This window comes from Dermacentor albipictus, chromosome 1 (assembly GCF_038994185.2).
Source record: "Dermacentor albipictus isolate Rhodes 1998 colony chromosome 1, USDA_Dalb.pri_finalv2, whole genome shotgun sequence".
Taxonomy (NCBI): domain Eukaryota; kingdom Metazoa; phylum Arthropoda; class Arachnida; order Ixodida; family Ixodidae; genus Dermacentor; species Dermacentor albipictus.
The window spans coordinates 406,003,110-406,027,087 of NC_091821.1; the positions used below are offsets into that span (position 1 = coordinate 406,003,110).

General features: G+C 43.4%; 1 protein-coding gene across 4 annotated transcripts in view; it reads right to left on the bottom strand.

Annotated features, from left to right (window-relative positions):
- Dgkepsilon (diacylglycerol kinase epsilon) overlaps positions 1-23,978 on the bottom strand; it is a 60,037-nt gene that overhangs the window by 30,283 nt on the left and 5,776 nt on the right. For all 4 annotated transcript variants that reach the window (XR_010564835.2, XR_011511436.1, XM_065433848.2 and 1 more), the window contains exons 4-8: positions 22,343-22,695; positions 20,849-20,992; positions 17,388-17,536; positions 8,189-8,243; positions 3,625-3,738 (exon numbers count right to left, since the gene is read on the bottom strand). Coding sequence is in view for 2 of the 4 variants with exons in the window: in XM_065433848.2 (XP_065289920.1) it covers positions 3,625-3,738; positions 8,189-8,243; positions 17,388-17,536; positions 20,849-20,992; positions 22,343-22,695 (815 nt within the window). In the remaining 2 variants the exon portion in view is untranslated. The remainder of the gene's footprint in view (positions 1-3,624; positions 3,739-8,188; positions 8,244-17,387; positions 17,537-20,848; positions 20,993-22,342; positions 22,696-23,978) is intronic.

The following is a 23,978-nucleotide window of genomic DNA, read 5'->3' on the forward strand; positions in this document are numbered from 1 at the left end:
ATGAGAGGCTGCTGCACTGTCGTCTTTTGTATGTTTTCCATGGCGACATAGCCCACATACGACAACACCTTTATGCCGCATTATCTGTTATAACGATGAAGTCTGGCTGCTGGGTGTCCGAGCCGAAAGGTATTGAAATGTAAAATTCTTCAAAAGAAAAAAGGGAAACAAGAAATTCGAGCCGCTGCATGATGGGCCACTCTTCCAACAGCGGCCGCACGCTAATTTTCCAGCCACCTCCGCACAGCTCTCTCCCGTCGCCCTTCCACCCCTCTCAACACAAGTGGGTTGCACCCATAGCCCTATGCCGCCCCACCCTCTCAAACACAAATGGACCGTGCCAACTGTGCCACAAGATGCCACAACTGTGCCACAAGATTGCTCGCAAGTTTCTCACTGTCTCGTCATTCAGCGCAGTTCTGCAAACAGCTAAATCGCTCGCGTTCGTCTTTGTTGGTTGCATCGGAGTCATTCCTGGCCACGCGTCTTGTCACCTTCACTTGACTCACCGCCAAACCGAAATATGGCTGATCCGCTCACTGATCATTGGCAATGCACAATGTTGCTGGTGAAGACAAAGCGCACAGCTATAGGTTTGGAAACTAAGTGCTTCTAACCGATGAGACGATTGTCGTGAATGTGCTTGCATCAGATAGCGAAGGCAACGACAACATGGTAGGACAGGCTGCCACAACGATGTCCTCAGAGGAAGCCCCGCAGATGATTCAGTCCCACCAGGGCTTAGTTTTTGCAAGGAACCTTCCGCTGCACTACGTGGAGCACTTGGAAGCCTTGGAGAAGGATGTCGGCCAGCGTTGCGTAAAGCACGCATGGCTGACGAACATAGGATTTTCTCATGCAAGCCAGTAAGTATGTGGCGAGATGCTCGTGGCGATCTCTCCTCAGCATTTCTTCTGGGTTTCTCAAGCTGACAGGCTGCGCAACAGCCTTCTCGCAATATTTAAAAGGCTCCTTTTGGGGCTACCAAGGCGATGCCTCAGCAGTGCTCACATATCGCTTGCCACCAATGACACCTCTTTGCAGTTGTTATAGCAGTGCCATTCTTTAACGCCGACAGCCGCGACTTGTTAGACACGATCGGAGGTAGCAGTTAAATGAGTTAATACAATCAGCAGCCAGGCAGCGGAAGGTGGTGGGGAGGGGCACTGGCCTCCCCGCTGCGACGGTTGGCGTGTAACACCCTGGGCAAAAAGGATGCTCGAAAGACCCTGCTCAACCGAAACGGAAGATGGATTCCTAATTTGCTGTGGTTGTCTCGTGTGGATGCTGATCTGGCAGGTGCCCTGCAGTAATGACAGGCCTCTTTGTGTGTGCGACCAAGGGGAGAACCCTTTCCACGAACTGTCCAACTCTAAGGGAGAACGCTTTCTGTGAACCAACTTCGCCTAGAAGAAAAAATCAGCCGCCTACGATGGTCCCCGACCCACGTGTCGCCACCAGTGGAGGGAAGTACGTGCGAACATCACATGGGACAGGGATCAGCAGCCCATCCACAACCACACTCAGTGCCTGTCACATGACGTTGACGTGAGCAAGATCCCGTTTACGGTTTTAGGGGGCCTATTTAAGGGGCCCCACAATGTACTTTTAACTTCATCTTTCTCTTCATCTTATCCTTCACCAACCATTGAATAAACAGCGCAAGTTTCGTACTAGAAATCGTCTGGTCTTTGCCTGGTCACCATGGTCCAGACGATTTCTAGTAGAGGACCAGACGGACTTCTACCACTTCTGTGAGCATGTTCCATGTGAGCATGAGCATGTGAGCATGACTTCCATGTGAGCATGTTGCTTGGCGTGAGTTAACGAGTGATGCGTTCGGCTTGAGTAGTTTTGTATGGGTTGTGTGTGCTGTGTGCACTGTGTTTGAGAGCCGCCAGACTTCCATGTGAGTGCATCGCTTGGCATGAGTGATGTGTTCTTGCATGAACTTCTTGTACTATACGTGGTGTACACAATGCTTGAGATGCGCCAGAAAACCACCAAGTAAACCTGGTAGAGTATCTAAAGAAAACTTCGCTATAAAGCCTCTTAGTGCATACTTTAGACAGCATCTACTATGGTGTCGCATTTCTATTTTTGTTCATAGTAGCACAAGAGATGCAAATTTATACTTAGCATTTACACTGGAGCTTAGCAATTCCGTGTTACTGCCAGGTACATAATAACAAGGTCGTACTGTACAATTAAACCTTGTCGATACAATCCCATTTCTTATGATGTCCCAGTGCCAACGTTCACAATGAAGCACACAGGAAATGACCCAATGCAGTTACACTTCTCTTTTATTGGTCGATACGTTCCTGGAAAATACATCTCTTGGCACTAACATTCAGTACATTGCCAAACTACGATCGCACGACACATTTTCCTACCACTAGATCCCATGTAAACAAGAACGCACATGCGATCACGAACTGTAGTCACCCCCCCACCCCCCTCAGAAGCTTCCTCGCAGTACTCACCCGCCTGTGTCACGTGAAAATACCGGCCCGCACCCAATTTTCTATTCAATTACCAGCAAATCATCTCCAGGGTCTGTCACCAGCCGCATTCACAGCCATCAACACCAACTTTATTGCAATAAACATCTTCACCGATCTGTGTCACAGCTTATGTGGCATAGTGCCATTGGAGGCGTACTGCATGCTTTAATGGGTGATAACCGAAATGCGCCGCAATTCCTTCTGCAGGTGCTGCAAAGTGAGCATCACGTTTTGCTCTGGTGGCATCGTATTCTGCCAGCAACGAATAGCTCAATTTCGTTTCAGTTTCCCATAGCCACATTAAACACTACGCAATAGAAAAATGACAAAGTGCACACTGGGTTGATCAACCACTGCCAGCTCGACACACATCAACGTATTGTGCTACAACGACTATCACAACGTTGTTCTGAATTACATAAATGTCAATTACAGTTGAGTATGTCAAATTGTTTAGGGACATCAGATCCCACATTTTCCTAGTTAGTGTGTTTTTGCTAGAATTTTTTTTTCTTTTTCTAAAGCTTATGAACGAGGTTCTACTGTATATATATGAGCTACACATGTGAATTTTTCCTTTTTTTTTTGCAGAGGTTGTCTTTAAAGCTGCAAGAATAAAGCACTTTACATCGCCTTTGTCCTTGAAGTGCCACAGCCTGTCAATTTTTACAATCACCAGATGAATATGTTTATGAGTACAGTCCAAGCACATATTCCTTACATTGATTCCTAACTCGTGCACTTTGTTTTTCAATTTTTTTATGCTGCATTTTCAGGAATTCGTACGTGCCAGAATGTACCAGCGCAGGAGTTCACAGGGTATGCAAGAAAACCTGAATTGCTGAATAGCTTGAGAACGTAGCCACTGATTTGGGGTTTAGTCTGCAGAGCATCCAAGCAATGCGATGCTCTGAAAATACGGGCCTCATGCCCAGGCTAGCAAAACTGAGCTTTGTCTTGGAACCTGTCCCCTGTAAGTTTTCAGCATTGATAGTCCTTTATCAAACACACCACCAAATGTCTCACACCAAATCGGCACATTTCATGAAATGGTTATGGCATACTAATCGCAAAATTCCCAGTCAACATAGCAACAGTGTCATCTCCTTTTGTTTACCTTGTTGAAAAGGCGATTTTTCCAAAAGTAGAGCCAGGACTGCCGTGTCTTATGGAAGTTGAGGGTAACCAGGGCATCAACGCCAACAGAGAAATAGTTGGTCATGTACATTTCCTGCAAGAAAATTGCAATCCCAGGCAATATGAAAGAAGGAAGCACATCCTAAAAGTGACTGCTAGGTTTTACTCAAATGAAGGGGTTTCTGCATACAATTAAATCCCTACACAACTAATAAGTTTTCCAATAGAACCTAATGCATCACAATATGCACCACAGCTAACTGTGATGGGTGTACTTTAGAAACTACCACCGCCCCCAACAGAGAAAAAGATATCACTCAAGAGCTACGCCTGTGAGTTTTGACACTAAGAAAATGTTGATGACCAAACAAAATGCAAGCATTCATTGTGTTTGAACAGCCCCCAAAAGTAGCATGGGTAACAGCCATTGAAAAGCCTACTTTCAAAGACAACGTCACCACCACTGTCATCACAAGAAAATGACAGAACAAGTTTTTGCATAGTTGCCTGTGATAACGTTTGGGTGGCTAGAATGGGGAGGTTCTAAAGTGTGGTACAGTAAAACCTCGTTAAACCGTACCCGCTTAAACAGTAGTTACATTTTAAAAGTAGTAAAGTCAAATCTTCAACTCAGTGGTTATTGAACATAATGTTTTAAATTAAATTATGGGGTTTTACATGCAAAAACAACTTTCTGATTATGAGGCACACAGTAGTGGAGGACTTTGGGAATTTCGACCACGTGGGGTTCTTCACGTGCACCTAAATCTAAGTACATGTGTGTTTTCGCATTTTGCCCCATCAAAATGTGGCTGCCAAGGCTGGGATTCGATCCTGCGACCTCGTGCTCAGCAGCCCAACACCATAGCCACTGAGCAACCACGGCGGGTTAATAATGTGTTTTGTATCCGCATAAACCGTACCAGCTTATTGCGTACGTGTCGGTTAACACTAGTGTTTCCACATTTCGTCGCGCAAACAGTGCGTCGTCTCCATCAGGCAGTCCAGCAGAACAACAAGCCTCAGAGATCGGAACAACAGCCTCCAAGCGACCTGTGCGTTGGAGGCCATGCCAGAGAGCTTTGTGGCGTCGTGCAACCAAGGACTCGCGTCATGCCGAAGTTCGGATAAAGAAGACGCCGAGTGCTCAGCATAGCAGAAAAATCAGACATCGTTCATGACTATGGTTCGTGCTGTCGAACGTGACACAAAGAAGTCAGCGCTAACGCGCGACAGGTATCTGCGGTTGACTACGGTGTGTGGCATTTGGAATGCGAAGAAGTTGCTCGGCAGCACTGCTGTGGCCGCGAAGAGATGTCGGCTACGAGGTTCAACTTTTTATCGTTGCCAAAGTGTCGACTAGCGACAGTGATGAGGACAGCACGGAAAGTGACAGCACGGACGATTCAGGCCCGAGAGTGGCAGAAGCTACACGTTAAGTCAGCCTCACGAATGCAATTGTCGCAACGAGAACAGCACCCCGCAATGAAAAAGGCACCCCGCAACTTCTGCAGCGTTACCGCGCGTGTGCACAAAGAATACGTAACGCCAACGAGGAATCTGCTTTGCGAGTGTTTGCTGAGAAGTTGTGTCGCTGGCTCGCAGCTTCAGTAAGTTTGAGGCTGCTGTGGTTGCTGCTAGGCCACCGTGGCATCAAACGAGAATAACACTTTTGTCACGTGAAGTGAATAACTACTGCATGTCTTTTTCCCCTTTCATCACGCTCTTTCTGAGTTTCGTTTATGACAGGTAAGTGGGCAATCTCATGCTATTTCGGTTAAGCAGTACTACCCCGTCTAGTACGTACTTTTTCCGAGCTCCAGTCAACTACAGCTTAACGAAGTTTCACTGTACATTTCTACAAGAAGTAGCAGCTCTGTGATCAGCACACGCTGCTAGGGGAGATATACTGGCGCAGCAGCTAGCGGCGCTGTCAACATGATGCTGCGTGCGATGCCATAATAACTAAATTTCATGGGTTCTTTTTAACAAAGGCTTAACCAGGACGAGAAATGCATAAGAAATTCCAGAAATTGAAATAGAAGTGTGAAGGCATCAATAATGGAATATTGCTCTCCAGTTTATATGTTGAAAGGGAACTTAAACTACATGCAATATCTTATTTTAAACATAGAGAAGTGGGAAGGTATTCTCTCTGTGATCACTTGTAAACTGACTGTGCAGACTCTTATCTGCCACAGAATGAACAAAGATCTATATCTCAATGCTCAACTGATGTGGAAAGTAAGAAGCATGCATGCAGAAGCGAGATATACCACCTGTTTTTTTTCTTCTTTTTTTCACCAGAAACAGATTTTTAAAAAATCGCAAACGACAGATAGCACTGTTCTATCTATTGAAGTATGCTTTTGGAAGAGGCAGGTGTTACTTGTGTGACAAACTGCAATGTCCAGGTGGTTCATTAAGAAGACTCACTAATTAACTTTTTAACCATTCCCTTCAGGGCACATGTTTCAACTGTGAAACTGAAGCCAAGCTGTAGTGGAGTCACGCCTGCTTAGCAGAATTATTCTAATACTTTGCATCACTTTCAAGATAACGTCGAATTCTATTAATTCAAAACAGACGGGACACATAAAATAGGTCAAATTATCCATTAGGTCGACTTAAGATGTAAATAAGACTCAGAAAAAAATGCAAGAACACACCGCTAATTCATTTGGCAGTACTATATACCCGATTCTAATACACCCCCAAATCAAATCTATGCCCATTTTCTGTGTGTACAAAATAAACTAAAATAGAAACGACATTAAAGCCCCTAAAAACCTAAAAAAAGGCATAAATCTAATGCATGAACGATATTTTTAGCAAGAAAAGTGGTCAAGGGTTTATGTGTCGCACAATGGTGGCTGGTTTCCTAAAGTTCGTTTCGCCGCAATACAGCCATGTAATGCAGTAAGAATATGAATGCTTCGAAGGCAGTTTTGGTTTCGTCTGATTGCACCGCACAAGAAATTTTCCGGCAAATTAAAAAAAAGAAAAAAAGACAGGGGCGTCCATTATAATCGGGTAAATACCATAATCAGATATATGAAAATCTTCCTAGGACAGGCCAAAAATAGGTGTTTTCGAAAGGAGATTGATGGGTGTTCAACACATTCACTGTACTCTAAGCTCTGCTGAGACAGGCATTGCAACTAAACAGGTCATTGGGGTCAAAAACCCATTTTAGCATCGAAATAATGAAAGTTTGGGCCCATAGAAAGCATAGGTGCTGGCCGGGACCTTTGATCGGGATCAGATTAACCAAAACAATCAGGTTAACCGGAGCCAAATTAACAGAAGTCCAATGCATTTGTCCCAAAAATCTGCTAAAACATGCAATGGCATTTTTTACTGCTTGAACCACTTTTGGGAACCTTTCACCTGGAATACCGATTTATTGTGCAGAGTACTCAGGATCTCTCGAAAGTGATGCTAATTTTTCGATTTCTGCTAGGCCAACATGACTTCACTACTGCTCGTCTTCAGTTTCGCAATCGCACATGTCCCCTAAAGTGAATAGTTAGAAAGCTAACTAGTGAATGTCTTTAACTGCCCACCTCAACATTGCAAGTTATTGTGCTAATGCCCACCTCTTCGGGTAATCCATGTCAACAGACTGAACTGCACTATGCTCTTCTTTTTCTTTAATTGGGTCTAACTAAAAAGATAGAACACACAGCTTGCTTGTAATAATTTCGCTCGCATCCTTTTTCGCCCATTTAGGCACCTGCCACGCCTTCTTTAGTGACTCTGAGGTTTAAAGAGTACTGAAATCCCATGAGAATCTTAGCAGCAACAAAAACTCGCATGGTCAACATGTATGCAGCCAATTAACCTTTTGACCAAGTTCCATTGTCGCAGTATAGGTTGAGACTGAGCTGTATATTTTTTTTTTGCCCTTATATAGTTTTTCATGCCTCAGTCTTTTATTGTTTTCCATCAGATTACAAATTCTTTTGTTCCACCCCACTTGACAACCAGCTCATTCAACCAGTACACTGAGGCTATCACAAAGGTCACCCCACCCCCATGATAACGCCCCGTACCCACACCACCACATTTCTGCCATCTTTCCTTCTGTGCATTGCGTGGGATGGGAACGACCTTGCAAGCAAAATAGCACTAATTAACAATCTCTCGCACTTCAAAACTTCTACTGAGGAAGCAGACTAATTTCCATCATAACTATTGCTGCTGTAGATCGAGCTCTTTTTATACCCAACCCTCATGTAATGTCTCTTTGATAGGACCATTGAGATATTAAAAAATATGAATAAATAAACTTGATTTGGCAGAGCTTTATTTGCCTGCATCAATTTTTCACAAGAACATGCACTCTAAATTATAAAGCAAATCTCTATATTTGATACTGCAGAGCAGGAATACGTCTGATGGGACTTGCTAGTGAATAAAAAATGCAGTGAGAACGTTCAAATGCAGCAGTTACTTGCTGTATCTGTAATAACATGAAAAATGTATTCGAATACTTCTACTGTATATACGAAACTGCAGAACTACAGAATAAAACTACTTGCTTGACATGGTGGTGCAAATCCCAATCGCCGGTGGGGAGATATGTGGACTCTCCACCTAAAAACAAGCAAAAAGCTCATTGTGAGTGCCGTGAGCATCAACTAGCTTGTAAAGAGGCTATTTCCTTTTTTATTAATGGGATAAGTATAAAATGCTTTCTTTAATTCCGCACAGAGTTCCCCATAAGCTTGCTATGAAAAAACATATAATGCATTTCCACAAATGAAAATGAGGGTTTCTTTTTCTATAACGTCTAAAAATGAACCTCACACTAGATTCAAAAGCGTGCAAAAGACACTGCTGCTTTGTGTTTCTGTGCACAGTAACATGGGCCTCCAGATTAGATTATGGTGTTTTACATGCCAAAACCATGATCTGATTATGAGGCATGCCGTAATGAAAGGCTCTGGAATAACTTGGCCACCTGGGGTTAACCCTTTCCATTCCGTTGACCAGTACAGTCATAGAAATTTTGTACTAATGTAATCAATGACGACTATAATCACCATAAACAAAAATTTGTCACACGGTGAACCTGTGATGACTATACCCATGCTATTGCATCTTGTTGCAATTCCTGACGGTAGATGGCCACACTAGTCCATGTTGTGCCATCTGTGTCCTGGCTTTTATTATATTGCCGCCTGTGACATCATCGCGTAAAGCATGGCTACCTCCTCAAAACGAGGCAACGGAAGCATGCGTGAAAAAACGTTTTTTGATGACTCCTCATTAGACAACAGCTCTGTAGAGTTTTGTACGGGAACGGAAAGTGATGTGCTCTCATCTGAGGAGTCCGATGATGACGATTCTGTTCATGGACCGGAGGCCCTTGCGGCTGCCCGTGAGTCTACTATACGAAGACAGCCTATTAACTGGTTTAGGAACAGTAGAAATGTAGCCACTATTCATGTGCATGTCGTTGCGTTGTTTATTTTATTTTTTCTTTGTATTATCATTTTCCATAGTTTATCGAGCCCTGCAAAATGCTTTTTGCAAGACACTAGAGCCCTGCAGTGAAGCCTTCTTCAGGCTATCTTTTTATGCAATTTGTGAAATAAAGGAAACTCACTGAATTGAAATAATGGTGCCGTTTTATTCAGAAGTAATGTCTCTACAAACTGGAAGAAAAAATTTCTGGTATTTTTGGTAAAATTTTCCTCTCTTTTTTTTTGTGATAGTGAAAGGGTTGACGTGCACCTAAATCTAAATGCTCAGGTGTTTTTCCATTTCGCGCCCATCGAAATGCGGCCACTGTGGCCGGGATTCAATCCCGCGACCTCATGCTTAGCAGTGCAACACCGAAGCCACTAAGCAACCATGGCAGGTGACATGTGCCTCTGACATGAAGCACATGAACAATGTAACAATGAATACATGGGGAAGCAGACTTCCCCACACAGCTTTGCTGTGTAGTAGGGCAGTGCGATGCAACAGTGGCAGCACAGTGTGATGGGTGTTTAAACATTTATCAGGTTGCACTGCCTACAGTACATAAGCAGGAGCTTAGCAGAGATAAATGATAGCTCAAAGTGCTTAGACGGATACATTTATGAGTATTCTGAGAACATAATTTCTGTTTAACAGTGTACAATGTCAGGTCACATTATGCAGTCGATACCACTTATAACACTAACACTCACAACAAATTTAGTAGATTGCATATAAACGTTAAAAGAACACCTGATGAAAATGGACAATGAAGCCAGAGCAAGCACAGGGGAAATCATTTGTTATGTTTAATCGAAATGTAGAAATAATAAGGTAAAAAGAAATGAAAGTGGACAAAAAGACAACTTGCAGTAGTTGAGAGCTGAACCTGCATATTCCGCATTACATGTGCGGAATACAGCATCTGCAACGAATACAGTGTGTTATGCAGTGAAGCATACTAAGCAAGGAACGGTGCCACTATTACGGGACATAGCATGTGTTCCTTAATTGACACCCGCACATGCGCTATGGTCAAAGTACGAGCACCAAGACGCTTAATAAGTTTAATGGCAGGCTTTCAGAGTTTTATATAGACCCCCACTCTTTTGTTGGCTTTAAATATCCACTCGACTTTTTCAAGTATTTCATTTAATGCCTTCCTTTTCACTAGCTTTCCCAAAACACAGATGATCTTTCTACGCTTATCAGTGCATGGTGCATGTGCATGCATATAATTAAAGAATGCCTACTAGGCCCCGCTAATGGTCTCATATATGAGACATGCATGGTGAGCGAAACAAGAGCTCAAATCACCACAGCAACGTCAGAGACAGCTCTGAATGGCTGCCAATATGCTTATTAGACGTCTAGGTGCTCATACTATGACTGGAGACGGTGCATGTACTATGTGCTGTGGCAGTGACCCTCCTGCATGTTTTTTTTTTGTAAGCTTCACTGCATAATACAGCTGTACTGAGGCAAAAATGACCAGTGAAGTTCCAATTATCCGGCAAAGTCCAACTTTGAGATCGAAATAGCAGAAGTTCGAGCAGATAAAAATAAATGTATGGGCACCGGCTGGGACGTTGGGTTGAATTGGATGAACCAAAATATAGAATTAACTGGAGTCGAATAACAGAAGTTTACTGTACAAAGTCTGATCAATAGTGCACTACAGCATGCAAAACCAAAACTGCCACTGAGCTCACATTGAAAAAGTCTTATCTTTCCTCCATCAGCATGCGACATGTGCCGGAAGAAGCCTAGGTTCCGTATAAAGTCCAAGTGTGATAAGATCATGCCTCGTGCACCATTTGCTGTGGGTACAAGGGAAAATGTGTAAAGGTGAACCAAGAAGGATAGCGGGTTGACCCGTGCATGCTACTGCCTGCCCAATGTTGGAGATGACATGATCAAGCACATGCTGGGAGGGGGGCGTAGGTGAGTGCACAGTAACATGATAAAGCACGCACTAGTAGGGAGGGTGGAGGAGGGAGCAGAGTGCACAGGAGCATGATCAAGTGTGCTCTACGAGAAGGAGTGAAGATGCATATGCAAGCGCGTGCTTAATCCTTCCTGCACCTTTTAAGTCTGATGTGAAAGAATGGCACACACTGCTCTGCTTGCTCTGGTTGAGTCTCGGCGTCTCACAGATCATCATTTTTAGGGCACGCAACATCATGGTAGCTAGCGACGCATAGAACCTTTGCCTTTGGCTTGGCCTTGTCCAAAGAGCAATGTATGGGAGTGAGAGATTTTGTTCAAAATAACTGTTGCATGGTTTTGAGAGTTCAAATTCTTGGGAGCTTTTCTCTAGTCAAATACATAGACCTTTGCGGGGACCAGCAGAGCAGTCCAAATTATTCGTCAAATCGAGATAAAGATTTTGAATTATCAGAATTTTACTGTACTTGGATATTCTCGGGAGTGTAAGCCACCACCCTCTCACACCCTCTGCAGTGGATGCCTACTTTTAACTATAGGCATCATGTAGTAAGCGAGCTCTTACTGTGTAACATATTTTCTCTTGAGCTAAAGTTCTCAAACTGGGTTCTGTGAACGGCATTTCAGGGTTCCATGCGCAATCTAAACAAATCCGACCCCATCTTGTTTTCCCATTCACTTCCACAATTTCTCAATTTAGAGAAGAACTTTGCATTGGACTTCGGATTTACTGAAGCCATAACACGTCACACCAGCACTTTGGTAGCTTGCGCAAAAGACTTGCGTGACAGAGTTGCGCAAAACTAATCACTGCGCGACTTGCGGGCCCACAATTTCCATGCTGAGCCTTTATCCTTCATGCTTGCGAGGGCGGTTTGTGAGAAGTGAACGGGGTTTTGTAAGCTGAGAGCCACTTCCGAATTAAGCGGAACCTGCCTGGTCAGCTTTTGTTGCCAACAGATGACGATATTGGCCATTTAAACAGCATAACAGCATACAAACGTCTTTTAACAAAGTGCTCTAACCTTCTACTTAGTCAATTAAATAGCTAATTTTCTTCTTCATACCTCGTGCAATGAAATGTGCTACTGCAGGCAATGCTATGGAAACAAGGTTGGCAGCTTGCTCAGCAGTGAAATTCAGGAGTAATGCAAGGTACATCTGCAGAGAGTCAAGTGCCATGATTACTGTCTTGTCAAAATTCTTGGTTACCGTAAAAATCTGCACATAATACGAAATTTTTTTCCTATTGTTAGCATCCCTTATTTTCGCCTCATACTATATGCGGATCCGAACGAAAATATCAGTAAGAAATTTGGGCTAGAAGTTTCGGTTTCGTCACTGCTGCATGGCTATGGCTTGGCTTCCTTATTGCTGAGTGGCCACAACTTGGTTTAGTTATTGCTGCGTGACTACAGCATTGTTTCTTCATTGCCGAGTGCACACGTTGACAGCATGTCTGCAAACCACGCTTTGCGAAGTGCATCTTTTTTATTCCCCATTGAAGGAACAAGATGTTTGGACCCCGAAAACAGTACTCGGCTGCTTTCAAGAGAAAGGTTATTTTAGCCACACAGGAAATCGGCAACAGTGCGGCCAGGAGGCAGTTTGATGTCAACGAGGGAAGCATTCGCAGATGGCGTAGACAGAAGGAAAACCTTTTCGCGTGCAGCGGAATGCAAAGAAGCTTTCACAGCCCGAAGAGTGAGACATTCCTGAAAATCAAACTCGCCCTGACGGAGTTCATATGCCAACAGCGAGTCGCGCATAAGCGACTCGCTGTAAGCGTGGAGCTTATGCAGGCAAAAGCTAAAGAGCTTGCAAGAGAAAAAGGGCTACCAAGCTCCGCCTTCAAAGCGAGCAAGCATTGGATTTATCATTACATGTGCCCCACTGGATTTTCCTTATGCCGCCGAACTTCGTTTTTGCAAAAGCTGTCAGAATCGTTTGAAGAGCTGCTTGCGGCTTTCCAGCGCCACATTATTTCGCTGTGCAAGTCCAAGAACTTCCAGCTAGGGCAAATTGGCGATGCTGACCAAATGCTGGTTTATCTGGACATGCCATCGCCCCTCACCGTGCACGAAAAGGACTCTAAACAATATTATGTCTAGTCCACTGGCAACGAGAAAACGTGAGTTACCATCATGTTGTTGTGCATGGCAGACGGACGCAAGCTCCCTCCCTATGTCGTCTTCAAGCACAAGACAGTGCCTAAAGGTGAGGCGCTGCAAAAAAATGTGGTCGTGAGATGCCATGAGAAAGGCTGGATGAACGAGGATCTTGTGCTCGACTGGATAAAGTCCGTCTGGCGTAGGCGGCCCCACGCACTGTTGTCAGCTGCAGCTCTTAGATGTTTGCGTGAACAAGCTATTCAAGGATGCAGTCAAGTGATGTTACGCAGATTGGATGCGCTCAGGTGAGCCTGTAGTGACGCCGACCGGGCAGCTGAAGTGGGCTTCGCTAGCCACACTATGCAAGTGGACTGCGGACACATGGGCCAGCATACCAGAGAACCTTGTGCGTCACGCATTCAAGAAGTGCGGCATCTCGAACACACTCAATGGCACAGAGGATGAATACCTCTGGGAAGATATGTCAGACAAGGAACTACCCAAAGAGAGCGCAGCTGAGGAAGACAGCCATTGAAGTGCGGAGTGCAATTCAAGTAAATGTTTTCCTCGGGTGTTCCTAACTCGCATTATATGTGGATAAAACGTTTTTTCCATTTCACATACCAAAAATTTCACCTTGTACTACATGCGGGTTTGTATTATATGTGGGTTTTTTTGGTAGTCTACAGGCTCTTCATCAATCTTGCCTTCATCGGCCTTCACCGCCCCATTCTGTTCTTCATGGCCTCGAGGGTGTTGTTATTCATCAGTTCTGAGCAGGTCAACACTGAAAGTAGGGGGGGGGCTACCGTTACTGTAATATCTGGACAATTCGGCACGGTGGAGCTTCCTCTTTGCACCACCGTTCAGTGGTGTCTGCAGAGTGATATGGTGATACCGCTATGTGCATTCGTTGTTAAGAAACAAATCGGCCCTCAGAGATGCCTATATTCTTTTATTGTAAAGGCAAATTTGTTGTTGTGGTCTTTACTGTAGAGGTGTTCACAATACACATGGCAGATGGGAATTCAACTCGGACATCCGAAATATTTCGTTATGCACGTCATTTTGTTGCAGAACCAGTTGTGGTAAGTGGTTGTGTTCAACTGTGTTATAACCGGGGTGTTGGAACGAAATGCTTTTCGCTCTGGTTTTAGTTTCGTTCCACTGAAAAAAAGCTCTGTTCCAGCTCTGCTCCAGAATGAAAGAAAAGTTATCCCGAATGGTTCATAATGGTTTTGGTCTACACGCAAAAATTTCGAAGCAATGTAACAATAAAAACGTAGTATTTATTTTTCTTGAGAAGTAAATTATGAATTCTAAGATCATGCTCAGTGTCTTGAGTCAAGGCACTGGGCATGATTTCAAAAGTAGCACATTATCGAGTATACTTCTCAACATTTGAGAATGCTTTTTCCGATAAAGCGAACTTAAACAAACGTAAACGAGTGATAAAACTTTGGTAACAAAGCATTGTACCCACAGAAAAATAAACAATAAGATCTTCAGCACAAAAGCTTTGGGTTGTGCCATGACATTGATCTGCTAGTACACCGAGCAGTAGCTTAGCGGAGCGTTCAACCAGCTATCGCCTGCACTATCTCTGGCTGAGATATGCACTTATTAGGACCCCTACGATAAGCATTAATTGTGACAATGCCTCATGTCAGTTCTTTCAGATTGCCAACTATCCCTTTGAGCCAAAATCTGACAAAAAGATATTTTAGTTTCACTCCGAAACAAAATAATAAATAACGTTTTGGTTATGGTTTCATAAAAAATATCATTTTGTTTCATTTTTAGTTTGCATTTTCATTCCGACACATTGGTTATAATGGATACAAGGGGCACATTGAGGTGTTTCGGTGCCAGCATGGTGCAGTTTCGATAGAGGCTGGTTTTCTACCGCACTATGCCAGTTTCCATCTCATATAAAATAAAAGCACACCACAAGTATTTTGATGGACGCGAGGAGCCACACTGCATGCATTGCAACACAGGCATTTGGGGTTACTGTTGCGACCGGTATACTGAAGACCATTCTGCAGTGTGCATGACTTCTAGCATTTGTGTGAAAAAAAAAAAACGAACTTTTGTGCATCTGACATTTCATTTGCATCAAGACGCCTTTATGGCGCACAATGGCTAGAGCCAATGCCTACAGTAGCTGTACGGACTGCACACACTGCATTACGGTGCATGGAGCGGCACGGAAAAAAAATATTCTATCTATTATCATGAGTTCCTTATCAAGAACGATGCCCTTTATGATTAAAAACAACATGCCGAACCATTACTGTCAAAGGCCACACGCAGGCACGGCATCAGTACTATGCAAAATAGAAGTGAGGCGTGCAGACAGGACACAAGAGTAAAGAACACGGCGTTCGTGTTGTCCACTTCTCTACTCTTGTGTCCTGTCTGCACGCCTCACTTCTATTTTGCATAATGAATCCTTACCAACTAGCTCAGCTTTCTGTCGTTCTAAGCATCAGTACTACTTTGGTTTTTTTACTTACGCATGCAGTGGAAGGCTCAGAGGTGAGGCTCTTCAGTTATATACCAATGACAGTTGCATATCACCTATGCAGATATTTACTGCATAAATTAGGCGTGTCTAAGAAACCTTAATAAGAAGCTAGACTATTTTTAAGAGTGTGGTTACATAATGTACAAGAAACAACATATTTGTTCACTACAGACATTCTCATGGGAACTAACATACATTTGCATGAACATAATGCAAGGGGAAACTACTGAAAACAGAGGACGGTGTAACGATTGTGACTGAAACCAACAATGTCATAAAGAAACCATGCTGTATTTACTCGATTGTAACGTGCACCCGTTTGCCGTGACCTAACAAAAAGAAAAGTCCTTTACAGTACCGCGCACCTCCTGCTTTCATACAGAAATACAACTTTCTCTCATTTGGAAAAAACAAAGATTTACTCCCAATGCACTAAAGTTGCGATGAATAAAGAAAGTCACAGTTTCACCTGAAAGGTGAAGCATCAATTACAATAGCAAATTAGTAGACAGCTATACGAAAAGTAAGAATAGTAGTTTTATCAGCCATACAAACCTTTAAACATTAGCTTACTAGCTAAATGAACAAGCATGGTGTCACGCACACACGAGCAAACATGAACATGTCTCACTCAATGATGGCGGAAACTCTTTATCAAAACGCTGGAGCAAGGAAGTGCGGTAGCAGGAGCAAGGGAATTGACCTTTGTGCAGCCTCTCGCTTCAGCACGAACTGAGCGACGCGAACACAGCGCGGTGCGCCTAGATGCGTAGACTCTTAGTCTCCATCGCAAATCACTTTCACGATAGGAGCCATGCATCTGCGCCTTACGTAGCAGCCGTCAGTGTAGAACACCCCTCCTGTTTGCACCAGTCCCACACGCAAGTTTTGGGAACTCTGAATGCCCGTGATGTGGCCCGATTTCCATCTGTCTCCGCACACGTGATCACTTTCCTTTTAATTGTGGCATCGCGATGAACTCGGCATGTCTTTGCAGTTGGCACTTCTATGATGGTAGAGCAAACACAGAAAATGGGAAGACGGACGGTGCAATAACTGAAGCCAAAGGAAGCAATGCCTAAACACCCCTACTGCAGCACATGGAGAAAGTTACGGCAGCTAGGCTTGAAGCGTGAACGAGACGGCCATTTTGAAATGCTAATGGCGATATGGTAACACAGATTTAGGGTCGTACTCTATTCTAACGCACACGCAATTTTTGGACAAGTTTTACCTGAAAAGAAGTGCGCATTAGATTCAAGTAAATATGGTATTTACTAGATTTAACTAAGGCCTTTAACATAGAGCAATGATTGATTCATTGCCATGATGCATGCTTTCATCAAAATGTGCCACGACCTGTGCAGGTGCCCACTGCAGTAATCAGCTACACACTGCACCATGTTAAAAATTTTAACATGGGTTCAATGTGATTCACAAAGAGAATAAACATGGCAATTAAGCAGCAAAATTATCTCAACAATCGTTATTGTAGTTGCCATGGTCACTGTCACTTAAGTACATGAATGTACTTTAATATTGAACTTGTCTACAGCCAACATCAAACTACTTCTTTCATTTTTCATGTTCTAATTCAATCTTGTCAGCCTCTATCTCAAAGACTTTCCAAAATACTACCAGCCTTTGCAACGTTCTTCTACTTTCTACATAAAATTCACATACCGGTCAATCTTCTCCACTTTGGCTTGGTTAATGCTGTCCACGACGTCGATGACATTGATGTCTGATGAGCTGTAGCCCTCGCCCCAGCCAAAGACCCGTGCAAAGTCATTGCCAGTGCCCAGTGGCAGGACACAGAGAGGAGGAAGAGGCTGCAAACCCCAAGCAATGCAATGGCGTCACTTCTCCCTACCACATGGAATTACTTGTGCACTGGAGAGGTTCGAGTGAACTGGAATTTATTGTCCCCAAGTAACACAGGGGCTAGAAACACCATAGCAGAGGTCTCCAACAAGGGGTTCTTCAACATGCCCCAAAGCTTGGTACTAAAGTAATTTTGCGTACTTTTGGGTAGACAATATTGGATCTAATGTAGTGGCAGATATTGTTGATGCAGGATTTCAGTTTAGTGATGTTTCGTTGTTGAAAGATACAAAAAGCATTGAAACCTATGGCCATTCGCCAGGCCCACAAAAATATTTCGTTGTAGCGAGAATTTCATCCTCTGACTTTCTTTATCGTGGGCTTTGACTGTGTAAAGCATGACCTTGATCTCAGCTGCAGAATGTCATAGCTACAGAGCTACCATGGCCAGTCACTTAGATGTGTGGAAAAAGGCAGATGCAATGACACCAAAAGTTAAAATCATATGGGGTTTGAGCTTCTTTCTTCTGCTGAAATCTCTGACATAACCGAATGCTGCAGCAATAACTTTAATGTGGCATTGCCAGTTGGGTTCCTACTTTGCTTCTTGTAAATCAAGCTTCCATTCACACATATCTGCTGTTGCAGCTTAGGGTGTCGTTAGGGCAAGGAATCCACCAAGCCCATGGATTGCTACGTCAGGTTGTAGGAATAAAGGAAAAAGGGTTTATCGACTTAGTTACACGGCTCCAGTTACAGAAGCCCACTCCATGCAGGAGCAAGTTAAACATCCGAGTTCACATCAGGACCCCCTGTCCACTGCTCGAAAAGTCACAGCTTTTAATACCGTCAGCTTCCCTAGTCGGCTCGTCTAGGGAATCTGAAGACTGTCCAGCAGCAAATCACAATCGTCGACTCTGTTGCGATACCACGCCCATGCTCGCAACACTCCGCAGTAACTCTGCTTCCAAAGGCAAGATAGCAACCTGCGAATCCAGGGTTGCCGTCATTGTTTGGTAGCATTGGATGGGGTCCCCCTTTCATCCTTAGTTCAGGCTGCCACGTAACAGTGGGGTTGCGGCCTTTTTTGGGACCCGTCAAGAGTCAGCATCCATGCTGCATTGACGTCTGGACAGGCGCTGATGGATGGGCGGGTGCTTGCCTTGTGGCAAACGTCCAATTAACGCCTTTGTGGCGTTGAAACATAACACTGCCTACCTGTCAACATTAAATTCATAAAGATTCAGCAGACGCATCAGCAAAGTCTCAAGGTGTGTGTGTGTGCGGGGGGGGGGGGGGGGGTTAGCATGCATTTCTTTTGAAACCTTGCCCCATGCACATGCCTTTTGTGGTATACATATGCACTTTAATAATTATTGTTTATCTTTTGATGCAGCAAATAAATAGCAACTAATTTGTAACAGCAGGGACTGATAAGCTATGTCTAATTTTTAGATCACAGTGAATTTTTCAGCGACCTTGTTCTTGTTGATTTCGCCTGTTTCAGAAACTTGTCTGTAAAGTGTGAATGAAGAATGTACACCTCTGGCAACCTTTCAGCATTATAAAGGCTTCCAATAGATGGTTTGAATACCAGCAAAAGAAATGTATTTGCTCACAGAATTCATTCTTAAAATGCTTGATAAACCATTCATACACTTCATAGAAGAAAATTAGGGTGAGTTGGCAAGTATACTCGCAGTAAGACTTGCCCTATAGGAATTCTGCAATTCCAGAATTCTATAGGAATTCTGCAGGAATTCTGGAATTCCTTCAAGGTGAGAACAGAGTTCCTTTTCTAGCGACCTCTACAGCTAAGAAAAAATGATATTTGTGACAGCTGTCATACACACTGGGTGAAGTGACCCGAACAGATACAGTAGACTACTCTACAATTCTGGTTTGAGAGTTCAGTTTTGAGAGTTCTTTATTGTGCATAACAATAAGGTTACAAATGGGGATTATACATACATATAGAAGGAGGGAGGTCCCGTAGTCAACAGACTGTACAGGGGACCTCCCATTGCAAATGAGTAGGATATGTAAATACAAAGCAGCTATATGCAAGCACACAAGACACCATATTAAGTTAGTCACTAGCTAAGGCTGTAAAATATTTAATGTCACAAAGCAATTATTATTATAACGATAATGACCAAATTGTTATATTGAGTGAAAAAATTTACGGAGGTTTGATTTGAATGTGTAAAAATGAGAAAGTATCTTAATATGACACGGTAATGAGTTCCAAAGTAGTGTGGCTGAAAAATTAGCAGTAAATTTACCATAATTAGTTCTAGGTTTCGGTAGTAAATAGCTGTTGGTAGAAATGAAGCAGGTAGACATAACTAGATTTCTCAGCTAATCCAATCCTGGCCAAAGGTTCCAGCCAGGGCCCATGCCCCTGATCTCTATGGTGACTCCTCTAGCGACCCATTTAGTGTCAGCGTCTGTGTTGGCTATACCTGCCCTAGGAAGACCTTCAAGCAATAATCATTACTTATAATGTTTGATTGTAGTATTCACTCGATTATAACATGCATCTTCTTTTTTAAAAGAAAACTGGACCGAAAATGATCTGCGCGAAGCAGTTGAACACGAAATCAAAAACGCCTTCAAAATGTTCGCATGCTCTGGCGCACAACATGTATTGCGGAGAAGCTGACTTAGGAAAGGAGCTTTATTGTCATTTCTACATTGGCTTGCTACTTTGTACACACAGAAAGTGAGCACATGTTTGGTTCGTGGACGTATTAGAGTTGGGCAAATGCTGCCAAATGAATCAATAGTGTGCTATAGCATTATTCTGCACCTTGTGTAATTCGATCTGCCGGATAACTCAATCAATTTAGTCCAGTCGGTCCCGGCGGGGTCGAATTAACGAAAGTCAACTGTAATGTGGTAAAAATGCAAAAGTACAGCCACACTAACAACAAAATCCACAGGCATTTGCAACACTACAAAGGACCATGTCTCTTTCACCGAGGCAGCCATGTGACAGCTTCCAAATTTACATTTTCTCTTTATGCTACAAACAGCAGTGATACTGAAAGAAATCAGATGTTTGGTCCATGCAACAATGCTAAGGAAAAGCTGTCCTCCATTAAGCTCCAAGTTCCATGGCACATTGTAAGCCAGAAAAAATAACCCTGAGGCCCATTTACCATATGCCAAGGAAATGCTGCCATTTTCAAATTTCTCAGTGCATATTTTGCAGCCGGTGGCACACCACACAAGTTTTGCCTGCTAGTGACATTGTACCTTATAAAGGATGATCAAATTCTGGTCATGCAGTCACAGCAAATGCAATGAGAACGTACCTCTAGCTTCAGCCTGTCTATGACAGTAAAAATCCAGTTGATTGTGCCATCACCCCCAGCCACAACGATCCGACATGTGTGACCTTTGATCAGGTGGCACCACTCGAGTGCAGATTCTGGTGGCAGATCATTCAAGTCCACCACCTGCACAAATAATTCACAGAACGACTTAATCACGGTAGCATTTATCCACCAACTATCCTCAATGGCTGAGTACTACAACTCATAACAGCGGTTCAGGAACGACAACCTTAGAATGCAGTGGCAAATACAGTGTGGCTCAACACAAGAAAAATTTGTACAGATGCATCATAGCAGTAACTCATTTGTGTGACATTATTGTAAAAACCAACTTCCTTCAATAGTGACACCTTTCAACAACTATGTTCTGGAGCCTGAAAGCACAATTAGCAGGCACGAGTGGCTTTCTGGATTGAGCTTGTCATAAATTCTTAAGTTGTCACCAGGTGCACCAAACACAACCTATGTGGTTGCACCAGGTGCTTGCACAGAGGCTGTCTAACCTTCTTCAAGACATACAATGTTGACAAATAGTAATGGTTAAGAATTATAGTTAAAACAATGCCCGGCTTTTAGTTTTGCACAAGGTTAACAGAGCAACATGGTAATTATAACAACTGGTCACAACAACAAATGACAAAGAAAAAGTTGTTGCTAAAGCCAAGCTGAGAAACAGCTACTGCTGTTACCTGTGGCACTGGGGTTCAACTTTTGTGGGTCGTACGACCAATAAACATGGCACATTGTAGATAAGGGCAAATAAGGAGGTGACAGAAGTGTCCTGTTGCCTTTTTGGTTATTCTTGTTAGCAACACGCCACATTTACAGCTCATATAGATCACTAACAAGGCAAAGCCGTTACCTTAGGGACTGTTTAGTGGCCTAAATCTTGACCTTCCTTTTCCCTCAAAAAAAAAAAAAATTAATGGACAGTGTTTGCGCATATACTATAAAGTTTTAGCGAGAAGAATAAGGGGAATTGCGGGGTCAGATTTTCTTTTTTATTAAAACTGCGTAGAGGAAAGCAGACAACGAAGCTAGGAAAAACACAGGGGAAATTATCTGTTGTGTGACACCAATGGTTAAAAGGACGCTTCACGTCTGCTGCCATGGCCATGAGCAGTGGCGGTTAACACTCCCAGGGCTAATCTTGTACACATACACAAACACCCAAGAAAGTGGGCGGGCAGATGGCCAATACAAAAGCTGAATTGATAAAGTACAGCATGCGTAATATGGAAGCTGTGGGTTCTTCTCCCACTTGTGGGAAGTTCTTTGTCCACTTTCATTTTTCGTTTTTTTTATTATCTTTATGTTTCAATTAAACATAATAATTTCCCCTATGTTTTATCTGGCTTCATTGTCTGCTTTCTCCATATGGTAATTCAGAGCATACATTCAAGTTCACAATAAAGTTTCTATGTTCCCTTTCAAATGGATGTCAACTTTCCATATCAAGCAACTGCTAATGACCTGTGCTGGATTGAGGATGCCACGGAAGGCACTGAGCACATGCTCGCCATCATTGTTGCCACTGCGACGATTGGCCACTACAATGAGCGGGCTCCAGGGGCTGTAGCTTGGAGGGCTGACGCCGCGCACCACCAGGTGACGCCTCCCTTTCCAGCCGACCATGCGCAGTCGAACGCAGTATGGTGGCACCACACATGCCCGGTGCCGACCCAGGTCGCACACCTCAGCAAGCTTGCCCGTGCACCCTGTGTGCACTGTCCGCTGACACCAGCAGCACCGGAAGTCAGTCAGGGCTGCCTCCAGTCCGCACAGCTCGTCACACACCGTACACCGGCTGTTTGGAGAGGTATTTCCTGTGCACGTTCAGTGAGATAGGAACCAGAGGTGTCCTGAATGCCCTTGAAGGAACACTAAAAGAAAAATATTTAAGTTAAGCAGTACCAATAGGTCAGTTCTCCACTGTTTCCAAAGCAACACGTTTACCCCGAGAATGGATTCATGAACACAGGACTAGTAACACCACTGTGAAAATACAGTGCCTGCTTCTCACGATGCCTGCATTTATAACTGGCAAACTGTAGCCGATCACTGATAATAAAAAGTTAATTATTCTGCATTAAAACTTTTCAAATTCAGTTCAGAAAATTTTATTGTACTTTCCTACTGCATAACTTGCTGGTGGACATAGGCATGTAGTGTTAAATGGGGCTTAACTGGAGAGGTTGGAAGCAGCACGTCTCTAGCTACTTCATTTCACTTGCATGCAAAAGCTAAAATTGATTTTAAATAAGAACAATAATAACAAATAAAAAGGACACATTAGGGCACACAGGCACTCACACAAGCTAAAGAGAAAACACACTGTCAGCGCTTCTTACTACTTCTTACAAGACTGTGGTGCCCTCTTTGAGCAGGTCTCAGCCATAATGCAGGTAGTAACACCTCACAAAGCATTGCAGAGACACAGAAGCAGAGAATTCAGATGGAGCACTCGGGCAAGTGTTGCAAAAGATCGTGGCGCCACCTCTTAACCCCTCTTTTAACACCCACTTGTACATGGTGCCCTCACTGACATTCGTAAGTGCAACTGTTTTCTTAATTAGGATTCATGCACATTTAGCACACCCATTTCACACAATTCCAAACATGTTCAATGCTGACTTTTTCATTCCTTTCATTAAAAGAGCAGCTTGGAACAATACCACACAAGTAAGTCTGCGGGCGTCATTTTTGTGAAGCATGAAGCACTACCCAGGAAGGACTCCTCTGCAGTGTTGTCGCTGTGCCAACCACACGTATGAATTTAGCCCCTGTCAAAGAAATTAATTGTCTATACTTTTAATATGCTAATTAATATCTATATGGCACTGCTACAATAATTATTTTGTTCCTTGCAAGATTTCATTCGAACAAGTGGAGACCTCTATTATCAGTATCAAGCCTCCATAATTATTTTACTAAAAAACAAGGCAAAAGTGCACAATATACCATAGCTGCAACTTGCAGAGAAGCTTCTTAGTAAACACCTGCCTACAAGATCACTTGTAGCAACAGGTTCTAAACTATAGCTGATCTCACTGCTCAAATCTGCAATAGCAAATCTAGTAGCCTTGGCTCTGCTGCAAGGAACTACTGA